Source organism: Antechinus flavipes, chromosome 5 (assembly GCF_016432865.1).
Source record: "Antechinus flavipes isolate AdamAnt ecotype Samford, QLD, Australia chromosome 5, AdamAnt_v2, whole genome shotgun sequence".
NCBI classification, from domain to species: Eukaryota; Metazoa; Chordata; class Mammalia; order Dasyuromorphia; family Dasyuridae; genus Antechinus; species Antechinus flavipes.
In genome coordinates this window covers 61223390-61249256 of record NC_067402.1, presented here as the reverse complement: position 1 = coordinate 61249256, position 25867 = coordinate 61223390, and the positions used below count along the sequence as shown (strand labels likewise).

The following is a 25867-nucleotide window of genomic DNA, read 5'->3' as shown; positions in this document are numbered from 1 at the left end:
AGAACTTCAGAGTTTGAAGAGATTTGAGATGTCTAGTCCAGGTCATATCTGAGAAAAGCCTAAGTCACACTCTTAGGGGAAGATAGTGTCCAGTTTTGAGTTCCACAGCTTGAGGGAATGTGGAAAACTTGGAGAGAGTTCAGAGACCATGATCATGAATAAAAAGGGAAAAACACATCACAAGTACTCATATGTCTAGGATATGATTTTGGAAGCAATTTCTTTGAGAAACAGAGAACTAGGTAGGATAAAAGTGAATGGAAATTCCCAGCTCCAACTTCATTCTTTTAGAAATCTGTTTTGACCAATGTGTTGTTTTATTTTTCCTAACAAAACATATTTGTTACAAGGAAGAGATTCTATAGAGAGGAAGGTCCTGTAGTAAGTAGCAATAAACAACGCAAAGGGGGGGAGGGGGAGTGTCAATAAAATGTTTTAAAATTCACAGAAGAAATAAAAAAGAATTCCAGAATGAAGACACAAGAACATGGAGCAATTTTGTCACTATGGTGCTAACTGTAATATATACAACTTTCTAAAAGCAACCCAAACCTGTGCGTGACAGAAGTTTAGTGTTTTATACAATTCCTTTATTGTTGTTTTTTTCTATAATTGAAATATTTGTGTTTGTTGAAGATTAAAGTCAGATTTAAAAAGAGAATGTCGGGGGTGAGGAAAGAACTCAAATGAAGCAATTGCCCATTTTTTCTCCATTTTTCTCGGTCTCAAACACCTCAGGGATACAAGGCCGCAGAGGGAGCCAGTCCAGCAGTTCGGATGCAGCATTCACTGGGTGGGGGTGGTCCCCGCACTGAATTGCCGCAGGGGAAAAGCGAAGGCTCCAAGAGGCAGCTGCGGGTCCTAGAGCATCCTCCCGCAGCCGAGCGCCGGGGAGGGAAGAAGCAGCAGAAGGAGGAGTTGGCTCCCAGCCAATGGGAGCCGGGGGCAGCAGGGTTAGCCTTTCCCGCCAGCTGGCTGGGGGCAGGGGCGGAGCTGTCCCCGGCGGCCGGTACCCGGCGCCGCATCCCCCTCCCCTCGCTGCCCCCGCCCCCCTTGCCCACTCCCCCCCTCCTGGAGCTCCGGGCTCCCTTTCTTTCCTTCCTTCCTGCTTTCCTCCAGGAGAAACATGGCTGGGAAGAGAGAGGAGGCGCGAGACAACGGGCGTGGGGTCGTGGTAAATGGAAACTCCTGATTTCCGGGCAGTAGTGAGCGCCCACACCCTCTGTATCTCCTTCATCCCTCCCTCCAGGCCCCTCTCCTTGGCCATCTCTTTCCAGCCAGGAATCGAATACTTTTTCGGAATCCTCCCGGGCTGGCTCCTCCATCCTCGCGAGGGAGCGAGAAGCGCCGGGTCTCCCAGAGACCACTTTGTTTCCATCTTCCCACAAAGACCCTCCATCCTCCCCCCTAGAAAACCCAACCTTGCAAATATCACCGACGCAGCCCTTTCTTCCTTCTCTTCTCCGTCCCCCATACTCCGGCCTTTTCTCTTTCTCATCATCCACTCCCAAGAGTTCAGCCACCCTCCTCTGGGGTGGGACCTTGCCTTTGTTTCCACTGCTCCAATCTTGCTAACTCCAGGCCTGGATTTCAGAAATGGGGGCGAGGGGTTAGGAATGGGGAGGATGCAGGTCAGAGAGAAAGAAGCCTGTGAGCTGGTCCTTTATAACCTTCTCCTTGGACTTTCCTACCCTTCTCTCTGCCTACCTTCACTGCTTTGGGATGACTTTTAAAATGAAAAGAAAAAATCCACAGGATCATTATGGGATTTTGAGATTTAGGGAACTGACTTCTGAACCCCAATCCTTACCTGGAGAGCCCCCCTAGTGCTTAAAGGTGTTTGCTCTGGTGTTTTTTGTAATAGTTATCCACTCTTCATTATCCCCTGTGAGCCAGCATTTCCTCAGATGAAAGTGAAGTGGAAGACAGTTTCCCATCCTAAGCAAAACCCTTCAGTATCCTTTAGAGTGGGCCATGTGGCCTATAAAATATCATTCAGTGTTAATTAGTGAGAGTGGAAATACTGGCTTTGGTGTCCCCCCCCCAAAATCTTGTTGTTTTTTACTACTGGGTCAATTCAGTAAATTTTTGTGGAATTGAATGGAATCTGCAAGTTAACAGGAGGTAATATTTACATGAATAGAGTGAGAAGAAAATGGGATTTCTAGGATTCTTCAGTTTAGAACATGTTCAAGTGTTTATTTAGCTAAGGGGATTGTGAAAGTGAAAGACAGAGTGCTTTTTATGGAAATCCCTCGATCTGGAGTCAGAGGACCCCAGTTGAAATCCTAGGCGTTGCTGCTTCCTATTACCCATGTATTAAATTCCTACTTGGGTAAGTTATTTCTCTGGGTCTCAGTTTCTTCATCTATAAAATGGGCATATTGGATAATAAGATCTCTAAAGATCCCTTTCAAGACCAAATCCTATTGGCTTCCTAATTAGGAAAATTAGATTAGGAATTGAATTAGGAAAATTAGGAAATTGAATGATAACAGTATCCCAAAGTCTTAAGCTTTAGTAACTTAGATTTTTCTTGTACCTGGTTTTTAAGATCTCATTTATGTTGATAATGTTCCTTTACTTTGAGCTGTTGTGCTTTTAGGTTGCAAAAATGTTTTACTTGTATTATTCCACTTGAAGAGGTTCATGGGCTTTGGCATTAAAATAGGCTGTAATACACATTTTCACTCACTTGGATATGTTTTCAGGAAAAAGCAAATGCATTCAAAATTGGGTAGTTATGAGAATAATTATTTGGAATGTTATGGCTTCTGTCTCAAGCAATTAAATTTTAAATCACTGAATTGAAGTTTTCCCCTTCAACAGAGAATTCACTGAGAAATTTCTCCAAAAATTAATTTTCTTGACCAAGAAATAGTTCAAACAACCCTAAATGAGATAAGATTATAGCATTGTTATTGGGTTCTGTATTTTGACTATCACAAAATTAAACTGGTATAAAGAAGGGAGGTCAGATAGGTCAAATTTCTCACAGTTTAGAACTTACTGGTTATAATGGATCTGCTTGAGTCAGGATAATATTGAAATAGTGATTTAAGTGCTTCTCTCCCAAATACCCTGTAAGGTAGCTACTAGATAGAATATTCAATTTAGAGCTGAAAGAAATCTTAGAAATTGGGTAGTGTGAACTATTCATTTTACAGCTGAGAAAACTGAGGCCTATGGAAGTTAATTTGACTTTTTCAATATTACACAAGTAGTTTAGTGGTGGCGTTGGGATTAAACCTAAGAATGTTTTTTCTCCATTTTATGAATGAGAAAACTGGAGTGCAGAATAATTAAATGATTTAGCTACTTAGAGTAGCTCGTTTATCATGAATTAAAGTCCAGCACTGTTTAGAGTTAGATATTTACTGGGCTAACTTGTGTCACTCTCAATAAATTGACCTTAGTGTCACTTTATTAAGAAAATATGGGGGGTATTGAATCATCTCTGAGGTCTCGCTGAACTCTGAAATCCTATGATTTTTATTGCCTTTTGGAGAGGAACCATGTAAATTTGTATGTTACAGTGCTCCTGATGAGGAAATACTCTTATTAGTCCAGATCAGCACATTTTCTGCAATGTGGTCTTACAGAGTTTCCTGGGAATCTTAAAGGACAAGTGACTTGTTAGGATCACTCAGGTTGTATTAAGAGCAGGAGGCAAGATTTTTTTTTACTCCAAGATTGGTTTACAACTCATGACCACTTGGAGCTAGATGGCACAGTAGTGTTTATAAGGCTGGGTTTATAAAGTCAGAAAGTTGTTGTTCACTTGTTTTAATTTGAAGTTTTCTTGACAAAGATATTGGAGTGGTTTCCCATTTTCTTCTCCAGATAGCAAACTGAGGCAAACAAGTTTAAGTGACTTGCCCAGTATCACAGAGCTAGTGACTGAAGGCAGATTTGAACTCGGGAAGATGAGTTTTCTGGACTCCAGGGCCAGCACTCTATCTACTACATCATTAAGTTGCCCAGGATGGCAGGAAAAAGTAGGTATAAATCCAGCCTCAGATGTTTACTTATGTGTGCAAGTGCAATGTACTACCTTGGGCAAGTCATTTTACTTTTGCCTCAGTTTCCTCTTCTGTATTATCCAGGGATAATAATAGAACTTATATCCTATGGTTGTCCTGAGAATCAGATGAGATAAATATTTGTAAAGCACTTGCCTCAATGCTTGACATATAGTGCAGGCTTAATATTAGCTATTATATCATATTGCCCTTCTAAATGTCATGTAAATATTAAAATGACTGTTCAAAGAAGATAGAAAAAAAGTGTAATTTGTATTCAAGAGAAGATAGAAATTAAGTGACATTAAGAAACCAGTGTTGCTAAGATGTCATGTCAAAATTGTACACCTTTTGTTGTTTAGATACTGTAACTTCTGAAATACTTGGCCCTTTGAAGAGTATTCTATTAGGTATGACAACAAATTGGGAAGGCTTCTTAATCAATTCAGTTCAATAATAAGTGCAGAGAAGGCATTGGGAATAGTGACTAAAATGAAGAGAACACATTCTAATGAGGAAATAGGAGTATACAAATATAAAACAAAGCAATTTGAGAAAGGGGAAACAATAAGAATTGGGGAGAAATAACATTAAGCATGAGAGGAGAGGTCAGAGAAGATTTTACAGAGGAGTATCTTCATTGAGCTTTAAGGAATATAAGAATTCTGAGAGTCAGTCAATGATTATTATTCACTTACTATATGCCTGAGGTGGGACTATCTGTACTTCAAAGAGCTTACATTCTAATGGGAGAAGACCGTACCAAAAAAGAAGCTGAAAAGGTCAGGAGAGAGACTAGGGTGCTTTGTGTTGTCCTGAGCATGGTAGAAGAACTCCTGAGTACCGCCTGCAGAAAAATGAGTCACGGTTGGCCTAGACACCTTCCATAAAAAGAAGTTCTAGGAGGAGGCATCTAATCAGAGTGATGTCACAGTGAGTCCATTATATGAATTTCAGGGATGGCCATGAGGCCTCAGGTTGGTAGAAGAAATTCAGTAGGCAGCCCTAATAGCCTCTGTATTCTTAAGTGAATTGAGACAAGTGTTTTTAACCTGGGGTCTGTGAACTTTTAAAGAATATTTTGATAACTATTTCAATATAATTGGCTTCTTTTGTAATCCTAAAATTTTTTTGCAATTAAAACATTATTCAGAGAAAGTGTTTACAGGCCTACCAGACTATAAAAGGGATTAATGACACAAAAGTCGAGAACCTCCAATTTAAGGAATGTATTGGATGGGGGGGTGGGGGGAGGGAAAGACATTGAAATCAGGGAATAATTTACTATAATATTGTGTGGGAAAAGTAGTAATATGAAAAAAATCTAGAAAGATAGGTTGGGGCTAGATTTTGGAGGCTGAGGAGTGTGCTTCATATACTAGAAGCAATGGGAAAGGCAGTAGAAAAGTCATGTTTTTTCCCCCATGTATGTAATTAAAAGGAAAATAAAAAGCTGCAAACCCTTAATCTGAGCACCTGCTCCTTAACACTTAAAAACTGATTAGGGTTTCCTCTTGATTATTCACAGGCATAGAAAAGGAATTAAAAATTCACTGCTGAAAATCCCCATGCAGATGATCCAAAATCATTTGTATTTGCAAAATAGAATCTGCTTTAAAACTGGTCTCATTATAACATTAAGCAGAGTTTTTTTTTTTTTTTTTTTTTTTTTTTTTGTTTTTGTTTTTGGCAGTATAGGAACTTGAGATCTAAGGACTGTAAATTCAAATGTGTTTCATTTTTTAGATGACACCAGAGTCTGGCTTGATTATTACTGTAAGAAGTTTTGGTATGTTATTCTGAAATAATCCTGTTATGGAGAACCAAGCTTGGTCAGGAAGATTTGAGCTCAAACTCATCCTATTAAGCACTGATTCTGTGACCTTGAACAGCTTTTCAGCTGCCTAGGCACGTCTTTATAACTATATATCACTGTGCTATGTGAATGTGCAACAGCAAAGGGAATTTCCACAGCTGGAATCCCTCATATTGATAAAATCTCAAGTCTGAACTAAAGGCAACTAAGTGGTATCATGGATAGAGTACTGGACCTAGCGTCAGGAAGACCTGAGCATCAAACTTTTATTAACTATTTGACTCCGAACAAATTACTTTTCTATCTTGGTTTCTTTATCTGTAGAATGGGAATGATAATAGTCGTGGGTTAAGAACATTGATACATTTATCCAGAGGAGGTGAAAGGCCTTGAGCCCATCTTATGGGGATAAGCTAGAGGAACTGGGGATATTTAGGTTAGAGAAAAGAAGAAATAAAGAGGATAATACAATTAAACGATAATTGTTTAAATATGTGAGCGGTAATTGCTAGAGATAGTCTTAATGCCATTAACTTGTTCAGGTAAAAAGCCCTTTAACATCTTTGAACAGTGAAACAAAGAAATTTACTTAACCCATATATTGTAAGGATACAGTGACATTAAGCTTCCTTGAATGATTTCTTCCTGTTCTTCAAATTCACATATTAATGGGTCTGGTCAACAGGGCAGGGTATAATGACTTGGTTGGTTTTCAAAACTCCGAGGCAGGAATCCTGACTCCATTGAATGGGATTTTTTTATACCCTTAGGCGACGAGGAAGCTGTCAAAAAAGGAAAAGGTCAATCAAGTTCCAGACACTGCTTTGTTACCTTTTAAAGGGAAATAACCCCTATTGTAGGGAAATGGAACTTTAATCCTACAAGCACTTATGTGGAGGGAGAGATTACACTTATTTTGTTTGGCTTTGGAGGGGCTGAAATAGGAGCAAAGAGTAAAAGTTGCAAAGAGACAAATTTAGTTTTGCTGTCTAGGAGATACATTCTTATAGAGTTGATAAAAAGTTATAGAATCTTATTCAACTTATGGGATCCTCCTCAGATGTCTTTAAGTAAAGACTGGATGAGCACCTATCAGGAAGTTTATATTAGAGATATCTTTTGTGTATGGATTGGACTGGAAGAGCACTGATTTCCCTTGTAGCACCCCAGCTTTGTTATTCTGTGATTCTACAAATTCATCTTGATTTTGAAGTGTCACATTTTGTCATATATATAAAAATCATTCCTTCAACTCTGAGCAAACTTTTACCACCACTCCCAAAAAAGTATCAAATTTGAATATATTTCATCAATTTGCAAAAATAAATCTTCAATAATGTTATTTAGTATGTAAGAAATAGGACTAAGGGTCAAAATGTTTCTATGATTTTAGGAAACGCGCCTAATAATTGCTTTAATTTTATCTTCATTGGTGACACATTTACCCTTTTCCTTTTTGATATTGACAATTTAGTTTTTTGTTGCTTTTTTTTTAAAAAATCAAGTTGACCAATGGTTTATCTAATTTATTGGTTATTTCAAAAAACTAGCTTTTAGTTTTATTTATTAGTTTTATGGTTTCCTTATTCTCAATTAATTTCTCCTTTGATTTTCAGAATTCTCTATTTTGGTACTTAATTGGGGATTTCTAATTTGTTCTTTTTCTTTTCTTTTTTTTTTTTTTTTTTTTTTTTTTTTTTAGTTTTATGCCCAACTCATTGAATTGCTCTTTCATCAATGTAAGCATTTAGAGCTATAAATTTACCCTTAAATTCTGCTTTGGCTATATCCCACAAATTTTGATATGTTGTCTCATTGTCATTCTCTTTAAAGAAATTATTGCTTATTTGGATGATTTGTCCTTTGACTGATATATTCTTAAGAATAAGATTATTTACTTTCCAATTAATTTTTAACCTTTTTTTACTTTAATTAAGTGAATATATGTTTTTAACTACATTGTGCTCTGGAAAGGGTGAGTTTAAGATTTCTGCTTTTCTACATTTGTTTGTGAAGTTTTATGCCCGGATGCATGGTCAGTTTTGGTGAAGGTACTATGTGTGGTTGCGGGGGGAAAAAAAAGTTAGACTTCTTTCCATTCTCATTCCATTTTCCCCTAAGGTCTCTCATAATTAACTTTTCTAAAATTCTGTTCATCTCCTTAACTTGTTTCTAATTTATGTTATGGTTAGATTTACTAAGTTTCAAGAGAGACACATAGACGTCCCCCACAATAGTATAGTTCTATTATTTATTTCTACCTAACTTTTCCTTAAAGAATTTGGATGCTGTGCAATTTGGTAAATTTATGTTTCATATTATCTATGGTATCTTTTAGCAAAATGTATTTTTCCTGATTATCCCTTTTAATTGAGATTTTTTTTTTGTTTTGCTTTGTCTGAGATCAGTTGCTACCCTTGCCTTTTTTTGCTTCTGCTGAAGCAAAATAATTCTGCTCCAGCTATTAGTTTAACTCTGTGTGTGTCTTTCTGTTTTAAATGTGTTTCTTGTAAACATAATATTGTCTGGTTTCTAATCCATTCTGCTATCTACTTCCATTGTAGGGGTGAATTCATTCCAGTCACATTCACAGTTATGATTGCTAATTGTGTATTTCCATTCATTCTATATTTTCTGTTAATTCTTCTCTCTCCCTTTTTTTTTAAATCTTGTCCCTCCTCAAAAGTCTGTTTGCTTATTATTGCCTCCTTTAATCTGCTCTCCCTTCCTATCATCACCTTTCCCTTTCTTTTAGTCACTTATCCTCCTAATTCCCTATTGGGTGAGATGGATTTTTTATAACCATTTTACTGTGTGTGAGAATACATATATATATAAATGTGTATAAGTATTACATAAAACCTCATGTGTTCTTCTCTCTTTGAGCCAGTTTAAAGATTCAGACTTTGTCACCTCCCTCCCATTTCCCCTTGCCATGTAAAAACTTCTTTGAGTACCTCTTTTATGTGAAATACTTTTTTTCTATTCTTTCCCTCCCTTCCCACTTATGCCATTATATCCCTCTTTCTCAGTTCTTCATTTTTCTTTTGAGATAATTCCAATATAGTTAGTCCATACTCATCTCTCCATCTAAGTAGTCTCCTAACTATTTTAATACGAATACTGACAATAAAGTTAATGGGGGTTAAATGTATCATCCTCCCTTTTGGAAATACAAACTGTTTAGCCTTATTAAGTCCCTCATGATTTCTCACTCATGTTTGTCTATTTTTATGCCTTTGTTGAGAGTTCTTAAGTTTGAATGCCAGATTTTCTATTCAGCTTTGGTCTTTCATCAGAAATGCCTAAAATTCCTCTTTTTCATTAAGTATCCATTTTCCCTTGTAGGATTATGATATGTTTTGCTGGATAGATTATTTTTGGTTGTAATCCTAGCTTCTTTGCCTTCCAGAATATCATATCCCAAACCCTCTGCTCTTTTATAATAGTAGTTGTTAAAATCTTGGACTTTGGCTCCATAGTATTTGAAAAGGTACTTCTCTTTTTGTACCCTGTGTGCTCATCTTATCTGTTAAGAAGTAGGTAGCATGTTTCATGATTGGTCCTTTGAAATCACAGATGATCATTTCATTGATCAGAATTCTTAAGTCTTTCAAAGTTGTCCTTCTTTATAATCCTGCTTTAATTGTATATTCAACAGAATTAATGAATTTGAAAGTAGTTCTTTCTGTGTTAATATATAAACAATCTGAGTTATTAGGTAATAAAGGAATCTGAGAGAGATTCCTAAGGGCATTCTTTGCCCTTAATTTTTAGAAATCTTTTTAGTGAGTATCATAATGAAGCAATACTCACCCCCATGTAGCCTATGTGATTTTTTTTTTCAAAATGGTGACAAGTTTAAATGAATTAGAAGTTAGGAGAGAGGGAAAAATACACATCTTTGTTTCCAAACTTCTACATGATTGTGTGTGTATACATCTATGCTGTTTAATAATTCTTATTAATATTATCTGAAAACAAAAAGTAATCTAAGTAAAACATATTTTTTTAATATTTTTAATACCTCAGAATGACTATTACAGAGTTCTTCCCATCATTTAAGAGAAAAACAGATTCAGGTTAGTCTTAGCCTTGTGACTTAGTTTTCTTAAATGATTTTTTCAACTGGGCCAAAATTTGGTCTTTTTTGAAAAGAAAACACATTATTTATGAGGGGAAGGGGAACTGAAGAAAAATGTATTGTAATATAGCTTATTTTTCCAGAATATTATGTTAAAGCTATAGTGATACTGAAATTCTTTGAGGAAAAGGGATAAAAAATTTAGGAAAAAAGCCATGAAGACAATTACCCGTAATTAGTGAGAGTCACTATGAACAAGAGATTTGAACATTAGATTCTGGGTTAAAGTCCTGCTTTTATCACTTCTTAGCTGTGTGATTCTTGGTTTTTTTCCTTTATAAAATTGTACACCAACTACAAAGTTATTGCAAGGATCAAATGGGATGAAGTGGATGAAAATGCTACTCACTGGTATATGTATGCATGTATATGCGTGTACATTCATGTGTGTTTCAGACTGGGTATTCTTGTGTTGCCCAGTGGAGTAGAATGATCTCTCAGGGCCCACTCCCACTGGTGATTAGCATGGAAGCTTTGACCTATGTTTTCAACTTGATCTTCAGGTTCACTTCTCTTTAGATAGCCTGATACCAACCCCATTCTGGTGATTCCTTGTATTGGCATTGAACTTAACTGTGGGTATTAAGTTTTAGCCCTATTATAGCTCAGAACGCCCAGATTCAAGCAAAATCCAATAGTATCAGTCTCTTCTAAAAACAGAAATTATAATAAATACATCATCTCACATGACCTATTTGTCTTTTTTAGTAGCAAGTGAATATTCTTACCTGTGCATAAATTCCTCCCTATTCCTCCTCTATCATAAAAGTCCCCAATAATCATTATACACTTTTTCTCCTTTCATTAGGAATTACCCTCAGAGTAAAAACCTATTAATTTAGATGAATTGGAACATAAAATTAGTCTATGTTTTGACATACTATTTTTAGCAATAATTTCTTAATCACATATGAGTTAAGCTCTATACTAAGCTCTGGAGATAAAAACACAAACAATGAAGTAAACCCTGTTCTTAAGATGCTTATATTCTAATGGAAAAAAAAACAGTAGATGAATAGATAAATGTGTACAAAATATATCCAGAGTAAATACAAAGTAATTTTGGAGTGGTAAGCACTAATGAATATTTGGCTTCAAGAAAGGCAGCCCCTTAAAGCCATAATTTGAGGGTTGATGGGGATTCTCTAGGACAGATTGGTGGCACAGTGGATAGAGTTCCAGGCCTAAAATGAGGAATTTTCATCTTCTTGAGTTCAAATATGGCCTTAGACACTTACTGAGCCTGGACCAGTCACTTAAAACCTTTTTTGATTCAGTTTTTTCATTTATAAAATGGGCTAGAGAAGGAAATGGAAAACCATTCCAGTATCTTTGCCAAGAATGGAATCATGAAGAGTTGGATATGATTGAAAAAAAAAAAAAGACCTGAATCCAAAAACAAGGGATTCTCTAAAGTGGAGATGAGAAAGAGGGGAATTTTAGATATGAGGATAGTTCATTTTTCTACCAATGATTACTAGAATGATATGATGTTATTAGGCAGAGTACCATAGGAAATTCAGTAATGATTTTAATTAAAATGGAAACTTTTTTAAAAGAATATAGAATATTAAGGGGCAGCCTATTTGTTCCATTGGCATCTACTCAATGAAAAGAGGTCTAAGCAAAGGTCCTTTACCTGAGGTCCACAAAATTTAAAAAACTATTCACTGTGTATTTCCTTATAATAGGTTTCTTTTGTAATCCTATGTATTTTGTCTTATCAATTAAAATTTATTATCCTGATAAGGCATCCATAGGCTTTATCAGGTTGCCAAATGGGTCCATGAAACAAAAATAAAGTTAAGAATCCCTGATCTAGAGGAAGCCCACATTTCATTTGGCATAATCTTGTTGAACATTTGCAGGACACTGAAAAGAGTCACAAAGGATGAGAAGGTCTTTACCTTCTTTATAGATCATAATCTGTACTATTTGAAAGGCCATCTCCATCAGTGAGATCATGGGTCCATCAAAATAATTCTAAATTTTGCTTTCTGTAAAAAGGTGAAGTATGTCCTTAATAATAATGTTCACGTCCATTTTCAATGCAAAGACAGGGAAAAAAACTTTAGTATACTTTCTATTCAGATGATCATGAACTCTAAATTAGTATGATCTAAATTCAGATGAAAAAACTTTGTTTTTAAGAATATGCTATTGTTTAGTGATAAACTAGATTCAATAGAATGTGCAGAACTAGCATAAGTCATGCTTCCCCTCATGGAACTTAGGGTCTAATAGAGGAGACATTATTAATATATCCAATTACCACCTGATATCAATCAATATGAAGGATGTAAGCACCTTGAAAGGCTTATTTATTTATATCTCTACTTCCTAGCACAGTGTTTGACATAGAGTGCTTAATAAATACTTACTGGATTACACATCTACATACACACACATACATAAATATGTACACGCATATGACTGTTGCTGAGTAGCAAGCAGCATGACATAATGGATAGATGACCCCTTTATAGTTAAAAAGATCTGGATTTAAATCCTACATCTTACACATTCTTGTCTTGTCTAAGTTATAGACAAATGGCCACCTTTATCAATGCAGGAAATTTGCAAATTAGAGAATTCCCCCAAACTGAGGTCCAGACCAAAAACAAACACACAAAAAACCCAAATGTTTAAATAGTATTTAGAGCTGGAAAGTTAGCATAGCATAGTGGATGGAGAGCCAGCCTTGAACTCAAGAAAATCTGAATTCAAGATCAACTTCTGAAATAGACTGACTATGTGAACTTTGTCAAATCACAGCCTCTCAATACCACAGGCAATTCCCTAAGACTGTAAGCTGTAGAATAGTCCCACTTGGAGAAAAGGAGTTGTGTGGTTTGTTTTTTTTCCCCCAGTGGTAATTCCCAATGAAATCATAAGTCCAGCTCCCCTTTCCTTCCCAGTCCCACCAATATAGTGCTGTAGAATTTCCAAATCCCACATCGACAAGACCAGGAGTAATTGGAGAGATCTTCATGCAAGAGACAAAACTCAAGCTGGGTCTTAGAAATGGATCAGATTATATACCTCAACAATGATACTGTTTGAGGATGTATTCTGATGGAAGTGGATCTCTTCAATAGAGAGAGCTAATTCAGTTTCAGTTGATCAAAGATGGGCAGAAGCAGCTACACCCAAAGAAAGAACACTGGGAGATGAATATAAACTGCTTGCATTTTTGTTTTTCTTCCCGGGTTATTTATACCTTCTGAATCCAATTCTCCCTATGCAACAAGAAAACTGTTCAGTTCTGCACACGTATATTGTATCCGGGATATACTGTAACCTATTCAACATATATAGGACTGCTTGCCATCTGGGGGAGGGGGTGGAGGGAGGAAGGGGGAAAATCGGAACAGAAGTGAATGCAAGAGATAATGTAAAAAATTAGACTGGCATGAGTTCTATCAATAAAAAGTTATTAAAAAAAAAAAAAAGAAATAGATCAGATTCAGAGAGGTGAAGTAGAGAAGGGAAGGGAGACCGATGCACAGAGGGGACATGAAGTTTGACTTATTCATGAGACATAATGCAATCTGGTTCTAGAATAGAGCAGTTTGTCAAGTAGTTTATCAATGTTCAATAACTCATTATTTAACATGTTCTTCATTCAGTCATGTTCAACTCTTTATAAAATTCTTCATAACCCTTTGATAGGGTTTCTATTCATGAAGGTTCCTTGGCAAAGAGGCTGGAGTGGTTTGCCATTTCCTTCTCCAGGAAAATCACCTTTTCTTAGAATTCTCCCCTATGACCTGCCCCCTGGGGTAACCCTGCACAGCAGAGCTCCGTTTCTTGAGCTACACAAGTCCATGACAAGGCAGTGCTCCAGAAGGAAGTTACTTAACATACTCCCACAAACTGCAGGAATTTTCACAAATTCTTAGGGCACAAAAGAAGGATCTTTATAGACATTCACAGATTATGTTTTTAGGTGATTGTTTGCTAGATCTACATGTACATTTTAGGCTATATTATCCAATTAAAAATAACTTCAACCCAAGTAATTTTGTTTTCAGATTTCTGATGACTGGCCAGGCTATCACTTGGATTTATTCACTTACCCACAGCACTATTGTGGAGATTTGAACCGCGTGCTTATACCCCATGGTGTCATTGTGGACAGGTAGGTATATTTTTTTTCTTACATGCTTCGTTCAGTTTGACAGGCTAACAGCAGACTAAAGCATGTTCTGAAAGGAGATATGTTAACCAAAAAAAAATACTGAGTCAGAGGGCTTGAAGCTTTTTCTTGACCCTTCCTGTTACATGCTCTGTGATTGAATTGATTATCTTATTAGCTATACTTGATCATGGCACTATCTGAGCTGTGATTTCTTTGTAGGTAAAATAAAGGCTCTGAACATACCAGCTCCCTTCCAGCTCTGAGTTTTTGATCAATTTTTCTGTACTTCAGAATCTTCCATTCCCTTTCTTATTTCATGATGTCACCAAACAGGCAGTTAGTAGACTCCCTTGTATATGACATGACAAAAAAACTTAAAGGTTTCGTTGCTATCATTATCTTTATTTACTCTTTAAGAGGCTTCATAGTATATTGGACAGACCACTGGCCTTGGAGGTAGGAAGACTAGACTCAAGTTAATGCATACTGATTGTGTGACCCTGGGTAAAGCATATGACTTCCTTCAGGGTGAGTTCATAAATGCTGGGGAGAGGAGTAATGTATTTACTACTTGTTTTAAGTTTAATCTACATTACTAATTCTTTCTTAAATCTAGATAACCAAAAAATAATAATGTCAAGCTCAACTTTGTAACAGTTATGGATTTCTGAGATACACATGCTGGCAGTGAAAATTTAACAATTCAACTGTTTGGAGCTAGCTAATTCCATCATACCTCTACTCTTGGTGTTCCACAACCCAGCTTCTTAAACTGTAGTTCACAACTCCATATGGGGTCTTGTTACCGAATGTGGGCATCATGAAATTATGATTTATTGTCAGTAAATATTTTGATATATACCTATTTTATATGCCTATAAACCATGGGTCGCATAAAACTTTCTCAGGTAAAAAGGAGTTTTGCAAGTAGAAAAAATTTAAGAAACCCTGCTCTAGTGACTCTCTATAAAATTAAATTTGAGAGGAATTGGCCACTTGTTCTATTCATGGAAATTCCCTTACTTGGTCTAGTCCCTACCTTCTTTCATTCCCCTCAGACTAAATAAGCCAAAGCATGCCAATTCTTGGCTTGAGTTTATATTTCACAACTAATAATAAGGTCATTGGCTACTGGGACATTTGCAGTATAAAGAATGACAGCATAATGAAATTTCTCATATGTAGATAGTTTAATAATCGGGTTAGTAATATTGAATGAATAGCTTGCAAATTTACTCCAAAAAAGGAGAGAATTCATTCAAATTACCCAGATCTTATAAAGAAAAAATGATGAATTCAAGTTAGTTTATATCATTGGTTATCACATCTTGATTGGTGTTAATAAATTTGAGAACTTAAGAAATTAATGGATATCTGTAAAAATATTTTTTAAAAAACAGACAACAAAGGAAATAGATAACCTAAATAGAAGATTAGAAGGGGAATCAAATCAAAAGTCTGAGGTATCACTTGTATCTATCAAATTGGCAAAATTAATTTTAAGGCATGTTTGAAACTTTGGAGATAAGAAAATGTATGCTAAATTCCCTCCTTTGACATTTCCCATCTCTGTGAAGAAAGGAAAGTCACTTCCTCTTTCTGAACCTTGTTTACTCTTTGGAATAGTTCCAATGAAGAGATAGCCCATCTCCTTGCTAAGTTGAACTCTTTGTAAATACAAAGTGATCCCATGCCATCTTCTTTTCTCTAGCAGTTTTTCCCATTGATCATCTCTAATATTAATATTTAATTTTCATTAATCTTCAGTTTCTCAGTGTATAATGGTTGTTTCTCTACTGTTTACAAACATGCCATCCTTAAAAAAAACCTTCATGTAATCCATCCATCCCCTCTACCTGTCACACTGTATCACTCCTCTCTTTGGTGGCTAAACTCCTTAAAAAGGTTATTTATAAAAGATGCTTGCTCTTCTCTCCCTCTCATTCTTCATTCTGGTTTCCAAGCTCATCATTCAACTGAAATGATTTCTTCCAAAGTTATCAGAGTCTTAATCACCATTTTAAGCTGAACATGTACAAAACTGAACTTATCATCTTTCCCTCAAAACTCTTTTTTTCTTGCTGACTTTCTTGTTCCTGTTGAGGGCACCATGTTAAGGGTTCCCAGTATTCTAATTCACAAATTAAAGTCTTAGCTTTGAATTCTATTCTCTTACCCCACTGTATCCTATGTGTGGCCAAGTCATATCCATTTTACTTTTGTTTTGTAACAAATCTTATATGTGTCCCTTTCTCTCCTGACACTTTTGTCACTCTGGTATACCCCTTATGCACCTTACCCTAGGACAATTATAAAAATCTTTTGGTTTGTCTTCCTGCCTTGTATCTTCCTACACCACTTCACGTTTCTTTCAGCTGTCAAAACAACCTTTCTTAAGGTACAGGTCTAACCAATTCCAATAGACTTCTAATGGAAAATGCCATCCATATCCATCCAGAGGATGAACTATGGAGACTGAATGCAGATCAAAGCATATTATTTTCACTTTTTTGTTGTTTTTGTCTTTCTTGTAGTTTTTTTTTTCTTTTTGTTCTGATTTTTTCACGATACAACTAATATGTTTAATACAATTATATATGTTTAACCTATATTAGATTGTTTGCTGTCTTGGGGGGGAAGGGAGGGAGAGAAAAAAATTTGAAACTAAAAAAAAATCTTGCAAAGATGAATATTGAAAACTATCTTTGCATGTAACTGGAAAAAATAATTAAGTGGAGGTGGGGAGAAAAAAAAGTACAGGTCTAACCATGTCATTCCCTTCTACCACATTCAATAAACTCTAGTCACTCTGTATAATCTGCAGGATCAAATATAAAATATTCTCCTTAGCTTTTAAGATCCACTACTTTTCTGGCTGTTTTTGCAGTTTATTCCCCTCCTCTATAATTCAGTGGCCTTACCTTCCTTACTGTTCCTGGCATAGGCAATCCATTTCCCTACTCTTTATTTTTACTGGCTGTCCCTCAGTGAAATGTCCTTCCTCCTTGTCTATACTTCCTCTCCTCCTTCAAATTTCACTTAAAATCCATCTTCTTCAAGAAACTTGTCCTGGTCCCTTTCAATTCCAGGATCTTCTTTCTGACATTATCGCCAATTCAATCTATATAAATTTTATTTGTAAATAGTTGTTTGCCAATTGTCTCTTCCTTTATACACAGTGTTTAGCAATGCAGCAGATCTTGTTGACTTGACTCATCTGTAAAATAATACTTCCAATATACAAAGTGCTTACATTGAAGGATTTAAGCTCAAATGAGTTAATGCATGTAAAGCTGAAGATTTTAAAGCATTAGGTACATGTCGATTGTTGCTATTGCCCATTTCTCATTGACCAAAAACAAATTTTAGGAACATTTGCTAATTGTTAACTTTTAATTTTAGAAATCATATAATTCTCATATTTTGAAGTTCCTTTTTGGAATTAAATACTTTTCCTCCAAAAGTGCAACCTAATGCTGCATATTGTGCTTTGGTCAGTTGTAGTTAGGATGCTGTGACCTCAAGAAATTTGTGGATATTTATTTTTTGTTTTTTGATTTCCTTTCCAGAACTGAGAAGTTGGCAAAGGATATCATGAATGATATTGGATTCTGTGACATCGTGGTTCTGTGTGTGCTTAAAGGAAGCTACAAATTCTGTGCTGACCTTGTGGAGAATCTAAAGAATATCAGTCGAAATTCAGATACATTTGTCTCAATGAAGGTTGACTTCATCAGACTAAAGAGTTACCAGGTAAGTAAGCAGATTTTCCATTTCAATTACATTATCTGGAGCCAAATAAAACTGGGCAGAAAAATTAAATTTCCAAAAATGAAAAATTCTGAAAAAAAAAATGAGGTGGCTTGGTAGATTGGAAGTATTTTAGAGGAAAAAAAAAAACTTGATTTACTTAATTTTGTAAAAATTATTATTCTGTAACATAATTAGTTTTATTTCCCCCAAAACTATTTTTGTTGTATGAATATCAAAAGATTCAACTCAAAGGAGTTTTGTCATTTAAAAAAAATAGCTGTAAGTTCCACATGATTACTTTCTAGGGCTTGACCTTGACATACCACATTAGGGTGGTCTAGGATTTCTGTTCCCTAGTAGCTACTCTTGGTCCTAGTAGAATACTCTCTTATTAGGTCTGCAGGAATGACCAGAAACTGAAGGAAGTGAAGCCATTTGTGGTTACCTTATCACCCAGTATGACTAAGCAGGCTCAGAGCAACTCCAAATGAAGGCTCCCTCAAACTAGTGATTTATGAAAAGAGAAAGGGACTTTCCTTTCCAAAGAGTCCTTAGGACTGTTGTCTCTTTTTGACTTCTTCCTTCTACTTTCCCACCTACCTCATCATGTTGTGTTTTGTGTATTTACCTAGTCAACTGGTTAGAATGCTATGCTGATACTTAATGAGGAAATCTGTCTCTCTGTCTCTGTCTCTTTCCTGTCTTGTGTATGTATATACACACATATCCACAAAGAGAATATATATGTATGTGTAATTAGTTTGGCTATTTATGAATGGAGATTTATTATTTAAATTAACTTGTTGCATAGTCTACTCTATATGCCAGATTCAATTATGCACCATTTTTCTCTCACGCCCAGTCCTGCCCCAGGGTAAGATCATGAAGGACTACAGTTTGGGAAATGGAGTTGTGTGTGGTGGAGAAATTCCATTTCACGTAAACAAGTCACAACCAGGACAGTAACTAGCTTGGAGTGAATGGAGCATTGCCCCAGACTGCCAACATCATTTGGGAGGTGAATTTCTTCCCAACAGGATGCCAGCATCCAAGTGGACATGATTCCTTCCCATAGCCAATGATAGTTCTATAATTCATATTGCCCAAGCTATCATTTGGTACAGCCATTGCAGAGTCACTGTCTCCCCAGGTGATGCTCCTCTCATAAAAGTTGGACAGAAGTTCTCTTTTTGTCTGACATGAAAATATGTCTAGTCTCAGTTCTGGTCCAAATCATGGGGAAAAAATCAGGAAGCTGATATATGAATTGTAGACTCTAAAAGAATAAAGATAAGAAGGAATAAGTACAGAAGTTTAAACCAAGAATCTCCCCAGAAGGTCCAAGAGAATCACATGAGAAATAAGACATAGGTTCAAGCTATAATAGTTTGAGATTGGACAACCAGCAGAGCATTAAGTTATCCTATGGGTCTCTGTGTCTGATAGACCCACCCTTCAGTTTTTTCCAAAGTCTCGTAGGTTGGAGATTTGCTAATAATAATTTGCTAATGATTCGAATCATTGTCATCATTTTACTCCATAGCAAAGAATTTTCTCTTAAACACATGGGCCATTTCACATGAAAAAGTTTCAGTCCCAAGTTAAAGGACATATTCTTTTAGTTCCAGTCTTTGAATTTTTTAGTTCTTTGTTGACCCCTTAGCTCCAAAACAAAATTCCCCCTTCTCTAGTTACTGAGGTGTAGTTTATTAACATGGTGAGTAATATGTCCTTGGAGTAAGGAAGATCAAAATTTGAATCCTTCGTTTGTAACTTTACTTACTATTTGATTTTAGACTGACTTTAGATCCCCCCCCCAGTTTGTTTCCTCAACTATAAAATGGATATAATCTTTCAGAGTTGTTGTGAGATTAAAATGAAAATTATAGCAAAGCTTCTTAAACTGTGTGGATTAAGACCTTATATGGGATTGTGTTGAGATTATGAAATTATGATTTATTACCTGTAAATGTTTGATTTATATGCCTATTTTATATACTTATATACTGGTAGTCATGTAAAAATTTCTCAGGTGAAAAGGGGTGCAAGTGGAAAAGATTTAAGAAGCTCTTTTTTATAATAGTTGGTAAACCTTAAAGCATTATGAAAATGGTAGTTATTATTATTATTATTATTATTATAAAGATAGAATTGATTGATATTTGCTTAATTAAGCCAATCCACTCCATTAAAAGGAAGTGAGAAGATGAATAATCAATTTCACATGCATTGGTCTTAGACTAAGTATGAAAAGTATTTGAAAGTCATTTGAATGAAATGAAATGATGGCCAGTTGATTAGGGATTTTTTTGTATTCTCTGGATTCTTTATAAAAAAAACATTAACTAGAATTGGAACATTCCACAAATTGGAATAAGAATGACTTTCCATTATGCTCTGAATAAGAAATGAATAGGGGCAGAGAAAGAGAAGAGGCTTTGACCAGATTTCCCCCCTTCCTTTTAGTTGGAGGATGATCTTGTAAAGTTTGAAATATCTGGAAGATTTTAGCCTTCCCATCTTCTCGTTACTATCCCAGCATTTTCTCCTTCCCTCTTTAGGACAGCATCAAATGTTGTCAGTGTCTGCATTAGCAGCCAAGGATAGATTAGATGCAGGTTTTCCTTGTTTAAGGGAAATTTCCTGACCACCCCATTGAAAACACTTTCAGCAATATAAACTCTTTAACAATGAATCCCCTTTTCTTTTGGACCATCTATGTATTTTAGGAGAGTGTGTCAGACTTTTGGGGTGATAGTTTCTTCGTAGTAGTAGTAGTAGTAATTACTCCTTTCTTTAATCTACTTTAAGGTTGACTCTCTATAATGATTTTCAACTAATAATCTTAGGATGAAATATACTTATGGGAAGTTCATGGTATTAAAGGATTATATCCAACTCCTCAGGGGTACCTCTAGATCTTTGAAGGGAAGATATTGTCTTGCTCTGGGACTCAACTTATCTGTGAGTTTGGGAGTTGGGATGAGTATATTCAGAACATATATGTACTACATTATCATCATCATCATGACCATTTTTACTATTGGGTGAACATAATTTAGTGGTTGTCTGAATAATCACTTTTTACCACATTCCAGTTCAGAACAAACACTTGCATTTCCAAAGCTCAACAGCAGCATTCTCAAACTTCTGACCCATAATTATTCACTGTCCCAAGACAGAGGCTTGGCTAATGATGACGTTCTTCTTCTTGCTACCAAATGTAAGAAAGGGGAACTAAGTGAATGAGACAGATCAACTCGAGACAGTGCCTATGAGAAACTCCAAAACAACTCCTGTAAAGGCACAGCTGTTCACTCGAAGTATGCTTGACCTCTAATTAAATATCCTTAGAAGTGGGTGGAAGAAGCTGGTCCAGGCTAGGTTGTGATGAGCAAAGACTTGTGGGGAAGTCATGGATACCACCCAAAAGAAAGAGTGTCTCTGTGTCAGATCAGGCTCTCACCTCTCTCCCCAACCTCCGGGCACAGGCTAATTAAAGAATGTATACTAAATAAACACAGCCAAATAAGGGTAACCAAAGCAGCTCCTTTCCCTCAGGGTGTTCGGGGCTTCTGCATACCTCTCCAACAGAGTCATTGGGAGCAGCCTTTTTAAAAATGGTTCGCCTGGAGCCATGAACAGTTCTAGAAGTCACCCAGGAGGCTGGAAAGAAGCAAGGGCTGCTGTCCAAGTATCACATGGTTCTAGTCAGAAAATTCTACCATTTCTCCCTAGAAATTTAAAAATAAACATATAATTTTAAAAGCTAATTCTCTGAAGTGCTCTTCCAATTCCTCATTATGACGTGGCCCTGGATAAGCACAATTTCTGCAAGGTCCTGCCCCACTAGAAATGCTTTGAATACAACTCAGGAATGAAATGAATATCTGGAAGAAGACGGGGCTAGCTAAGTTCAGAGAGGCTGACCACCCCAAAGTGGCCAGCAGGTAAGGAATCTTTAGAATCACAAACATTAGATCTGGAAGGGACCTTAGAACTACTTCTAGATGAGGAAAAAAGAAGCTCATAGTAATTAATTGCCTTGACCAAGATCATATAGATAATAAAGGGGAGGATCAGGAGGAAGAGATCTCCTAACTCTGAGACTTGCAGGTGTTGGTTTTTTTTTTCTTTTCCTCCCTCCCTCCTTTCCTTTCTCTTTTTCTCTCTCCCTTCTTTGTTTCAAAAGAGATATTTACTCTGAAAATATAGCAAGAACAAGTTACAAATATTCCCCCAATATCTGGAGGTACCCTCTCTCTTATACTACCTCAGTCCCTGGGGAGAATAGACTCAGATTTAACACAACCAATTTCATTTCCAAGTACCGAATGGTGGGTGGAGGAATGACTGAATCTCAGATATTGCTTTTCTGAGTCCTACAGGTCATGCCTTAGTGATGACTGGCTATAAAACCCAGCTTGACTCCAGTTCTTGAACTTCTGGTTTCTCATTTTCCTGACCTTTCAAAGATCACAAGGTCATAAGCATCTCCAGTCTCCTTCATTTAAAACATGAAAGAATAAATGGAAAGAGGCAAAGAATGGAGATCTGTTTTCCCAGCACCATTTGCAGTCTCAGAGAGAAGGAGGCCCCACATCATTTCCCCTAACATCATTCTCTCTCTCTCTTAGGAATAGTAGCTTGGCAATAAAGAGGTCCAGTGATATTTTCCCCCAACAATAATTCATAAATGTTGTCTAATTAAGAATAGAAATATTGTGTTTTTATTTTGTTTTTGCCACAACTGTGAATTTAAGAAGAGGTAAAGGAATGTTGGCCTGAAGGTAAAAAAGAGATAATTTAATTAAAATACATTTACCCTTTAAGAAACAAATGATGTCTTTGGATTATAGTACTTCTAATATTCTTTCAGCTTTAAATTTATGATCTTATGATTCTATGATTGGTTTAACGTCAGTTTAATTGACTTTAACTCAATTATATTTGTTACAGCTGTAGTAAAATGCCTTGTTTCCTTCAAAGTATAGATAAGGGAGCACCTCCTAAAGAAATCCTTCCAATTATTGCTTTCCCAGACTTCCTCTCTTCTAAATTACTTTTCATTTTCTCTGTGTATTTTGTATGTATTTATATGTGTACATACTAGTTAACTCAAGAGTATATAAACTTCAATGAGGGCAAGGGCTATTTCATTTTTGTCTTTGTATCTCCATTACTTATCAGAGTGTCAGGGACATAGACAATAAATGCTTGTTAAATTGAAACAATCTTAAAATTCTAATTTTTTGAAAATTAATTATCTGTGAAACATAGGAATCCATTACTACTCATAATATTCAATTATACTGAACATTTCATTCTTCAGCTATATAATAGAGAGTTTGTCAGTTTTATTTTGAGGGTATCTTAATGAATCTGCGGTCTGATTGTTGCTCTTATATCCTCCAACAATATAGCTCACCTAATAAAATTCTTATCCATGTCTTTCTGCAAATCTGTCATTGGGAGCCCACCTAATAGAATGAACTTCCCTTTTTGTCTTTTGGGATCCCATGGATATTAATTGAGTTATAGAACATCCATTGGTTATCTTTTGCTCTCACAATGTGATCACATTTTTTCCCTATTTATACATTTCTCTGAAAACATCTTTTACATTGCTTCACTATCAGCCTGCTTGTACTAGTTCATTGTTCTTTGAGTAATCCTCAAACCTCAACTCTTTAAAGAATGGGTTATTTCATGACTAATAACCATTGGGGGAAAAAAACCATTAGTATTTAAAAAAAAAAAAGTCAGGCTTTTGTTTCAGGAGAAAGCTTGGGGCCTTTAATAGAACTGTTCCAATTTTTCCAGAGAAAATTTAGATTACTACCTTCCAGTTCTGAGACAAGCTCATTTTTCATTTTCAGTATCTATTTAAGATATATATACTCATGGAACAGTTAGTTGTTAAAAACTGTCTTTCCAACTGCAAAAAAAAGCTTGAAAATTATTCTTCATTGGCTTGTGTCTTCTGTGGTTATTAGGCTGACCTCTTGAGTGATTACAAATCTAATATAGGAAACTCTTCAGCATGCTGGAGTCTGATGCACAGAGTAGAATGTCTTCTGCAAGCAGGAGCATCTGGAGCACCTCATTGTGTATAGAGAATGTATCTTCCTTTGACCTCCATATTGGTCATTCTCCATGATGGTAGTAATAGCTTGATTTTGTCCCTGGCTAAATAACCAAATGATCTTCAGCAATTATTTATATTATTATATCTTACAATGAATCTTTGATTTAGCCTTTACAATGATAACACTTTGTTGGACTAAAGCCTTTAAAGTAACAATTGTTCTACCTAATCAAATGCCCAATTTAAACAATAATCAGTAAATACTAAGCACTATGAGAATCAGTCAGCATGCCTTTATTGTGCACCTACTTTGTGCCAGGAACAGTTCTTGGGGTTACAAAGAATAAAATAATCTCAATTCTCAAAGAGCTAATGGAGGAGATAAACTTATATGTGTGTATAATACATACATACATATATTCACAATGTATATATGCCCTTATATAATATATATATGAATATCTATATACATAATTTTCCTGATATTTAAAGAGAATAATTACAAACTACTTTGGGAAAGGAGAATACTGGAATGGGATGAACATCAGAAAGGAAGTATTCCTTAAGACATAAGTGAAGAGGGAATGCATTCTGGACATGAGGCAGTCAATGCAAATGCCTGCTGTTGTGAGATATAGTGTCATATGTGAGGAACAGAAAAAGAAAGCCTATTTGGCAGGGTTGTAGAACAAGGGAGGGGAGTGGTGTCCAGCAAGTCTGGAAAGATAGGTTGGGATCAGGTTGTAAAAGGCTTTGATAGCCAAACAAAACTAAACAAGCAGTTGCATTTTATTCTAGAAGTAACAGGAAATTTTTGGAATTGAGTACTGAAGTAACATGATCAGATCTTTGCTTAAGGAGAATTTTGGCTGCAAATTGTAGGAGATTTGAATGGGGAGAGAGAGCTTTGGCCAGAAGACAGGCTGCAAAAATAAAGATTTGAGTAAGAGATTAGAAAGTGAAAGCAGTTAATATACAGAGCTTTGTCTAAAAATATGACTGAGAAAGTAAGGAGAGAATGATAGTTTGAGGGAATGGAGATTAATAAAAAGATTTTTTTTAAGAATTGAAGAAAATCGAATTAGTTTAATGCAGAAGAAAAAGGACTAGAAGTTCGGGAGACCTTGAAGATTTGGGAAAGAAGGGATGATTGAAATTAACAAAATCCCAGGGGAAACAGGAAGAGATGAGATCAAGAACACAGGAAAAAAAAAACTACCTCTTTGTCAGAGACTAGGGAAAATAAAGTAATAATGAAGAACAATGTCAAAGGGTTTTCAAATAAACAAAGTGGGAGGATTTACGGTCATGGCCTCAATTTCTCAGTACATTGAGATGAATGTCTTTAAAAATTTACAGCACATTTTTCTGATAAATATCTCATTTCTTAAATATGTAGAGAATGGAATTAAATGTATAAGAATATGAGTCATTTTCCTACTGACAAAAATGATTTAAGGATATGAACAGGGAGTTTTCAGAAGTAGTCAATTATCCATAATCACATAAAATGCTCTATATTAGTATTATATCTGTATTGATTAGAGAAATTAAAATTAAAACTAGTCTGAGGTACCATCTGATATCTTTCAGACTAACTAAAATTTAGAACAGGAAAATGACTAATGTTAAAGAGGAGATGGAAAAACTGGAACACTAATGCACTATTGGTGAAATTGTGAATTGATCCAACCATTCTGGATAGCAATTTGAAACTGTCCATAGGGCTTTGAAACTTTGTATGTCCTTGGATCCATTACTAGGTATATATCTCAAAGATATCAAAAAAGGGAAAGAGACAAAACTTTTTATAGCAACCCTTTTTATGGTGACAAAGAATTGGAAATTGAGGGGGTGCCCATTATTTGGGGAATGGCTGAACAAGTTGTAGTATATGATTGTG

At 35.8% G+C, this 25867-nt stretch overlaps 1 protein-coding gene across 1 annotated transcript in view; it reads left to right on the top strand.

Annotated features, from left to right (window-relative positions):
- The first annotated feature begins 1058 nt into the window (after positions 1–1058).
- The window catches only part of PRTFDC1 (phosphoribosyl transferase domain containing 1), a 94797-nt gene continuing 69988 nt past the window's right edge, over positions 1059–25867 (top strand). The window contains exons 1-3 of the mRNA XM_052001337.1: positions 1059–1174; positions 14017–14123; positions 17693–17876. Of these exons, the coding sequence (XP_051857297.1) occupies positions 1127–1174; positions 14017–14123; positions 17693–17876 (339 nt within the window). The 5' untranslated portion in view covers positions 1059–1126. The remainder of the gene's footprint in view (positions 1175–14016; positions 14124–17692; positions 17877–25867) is intronic.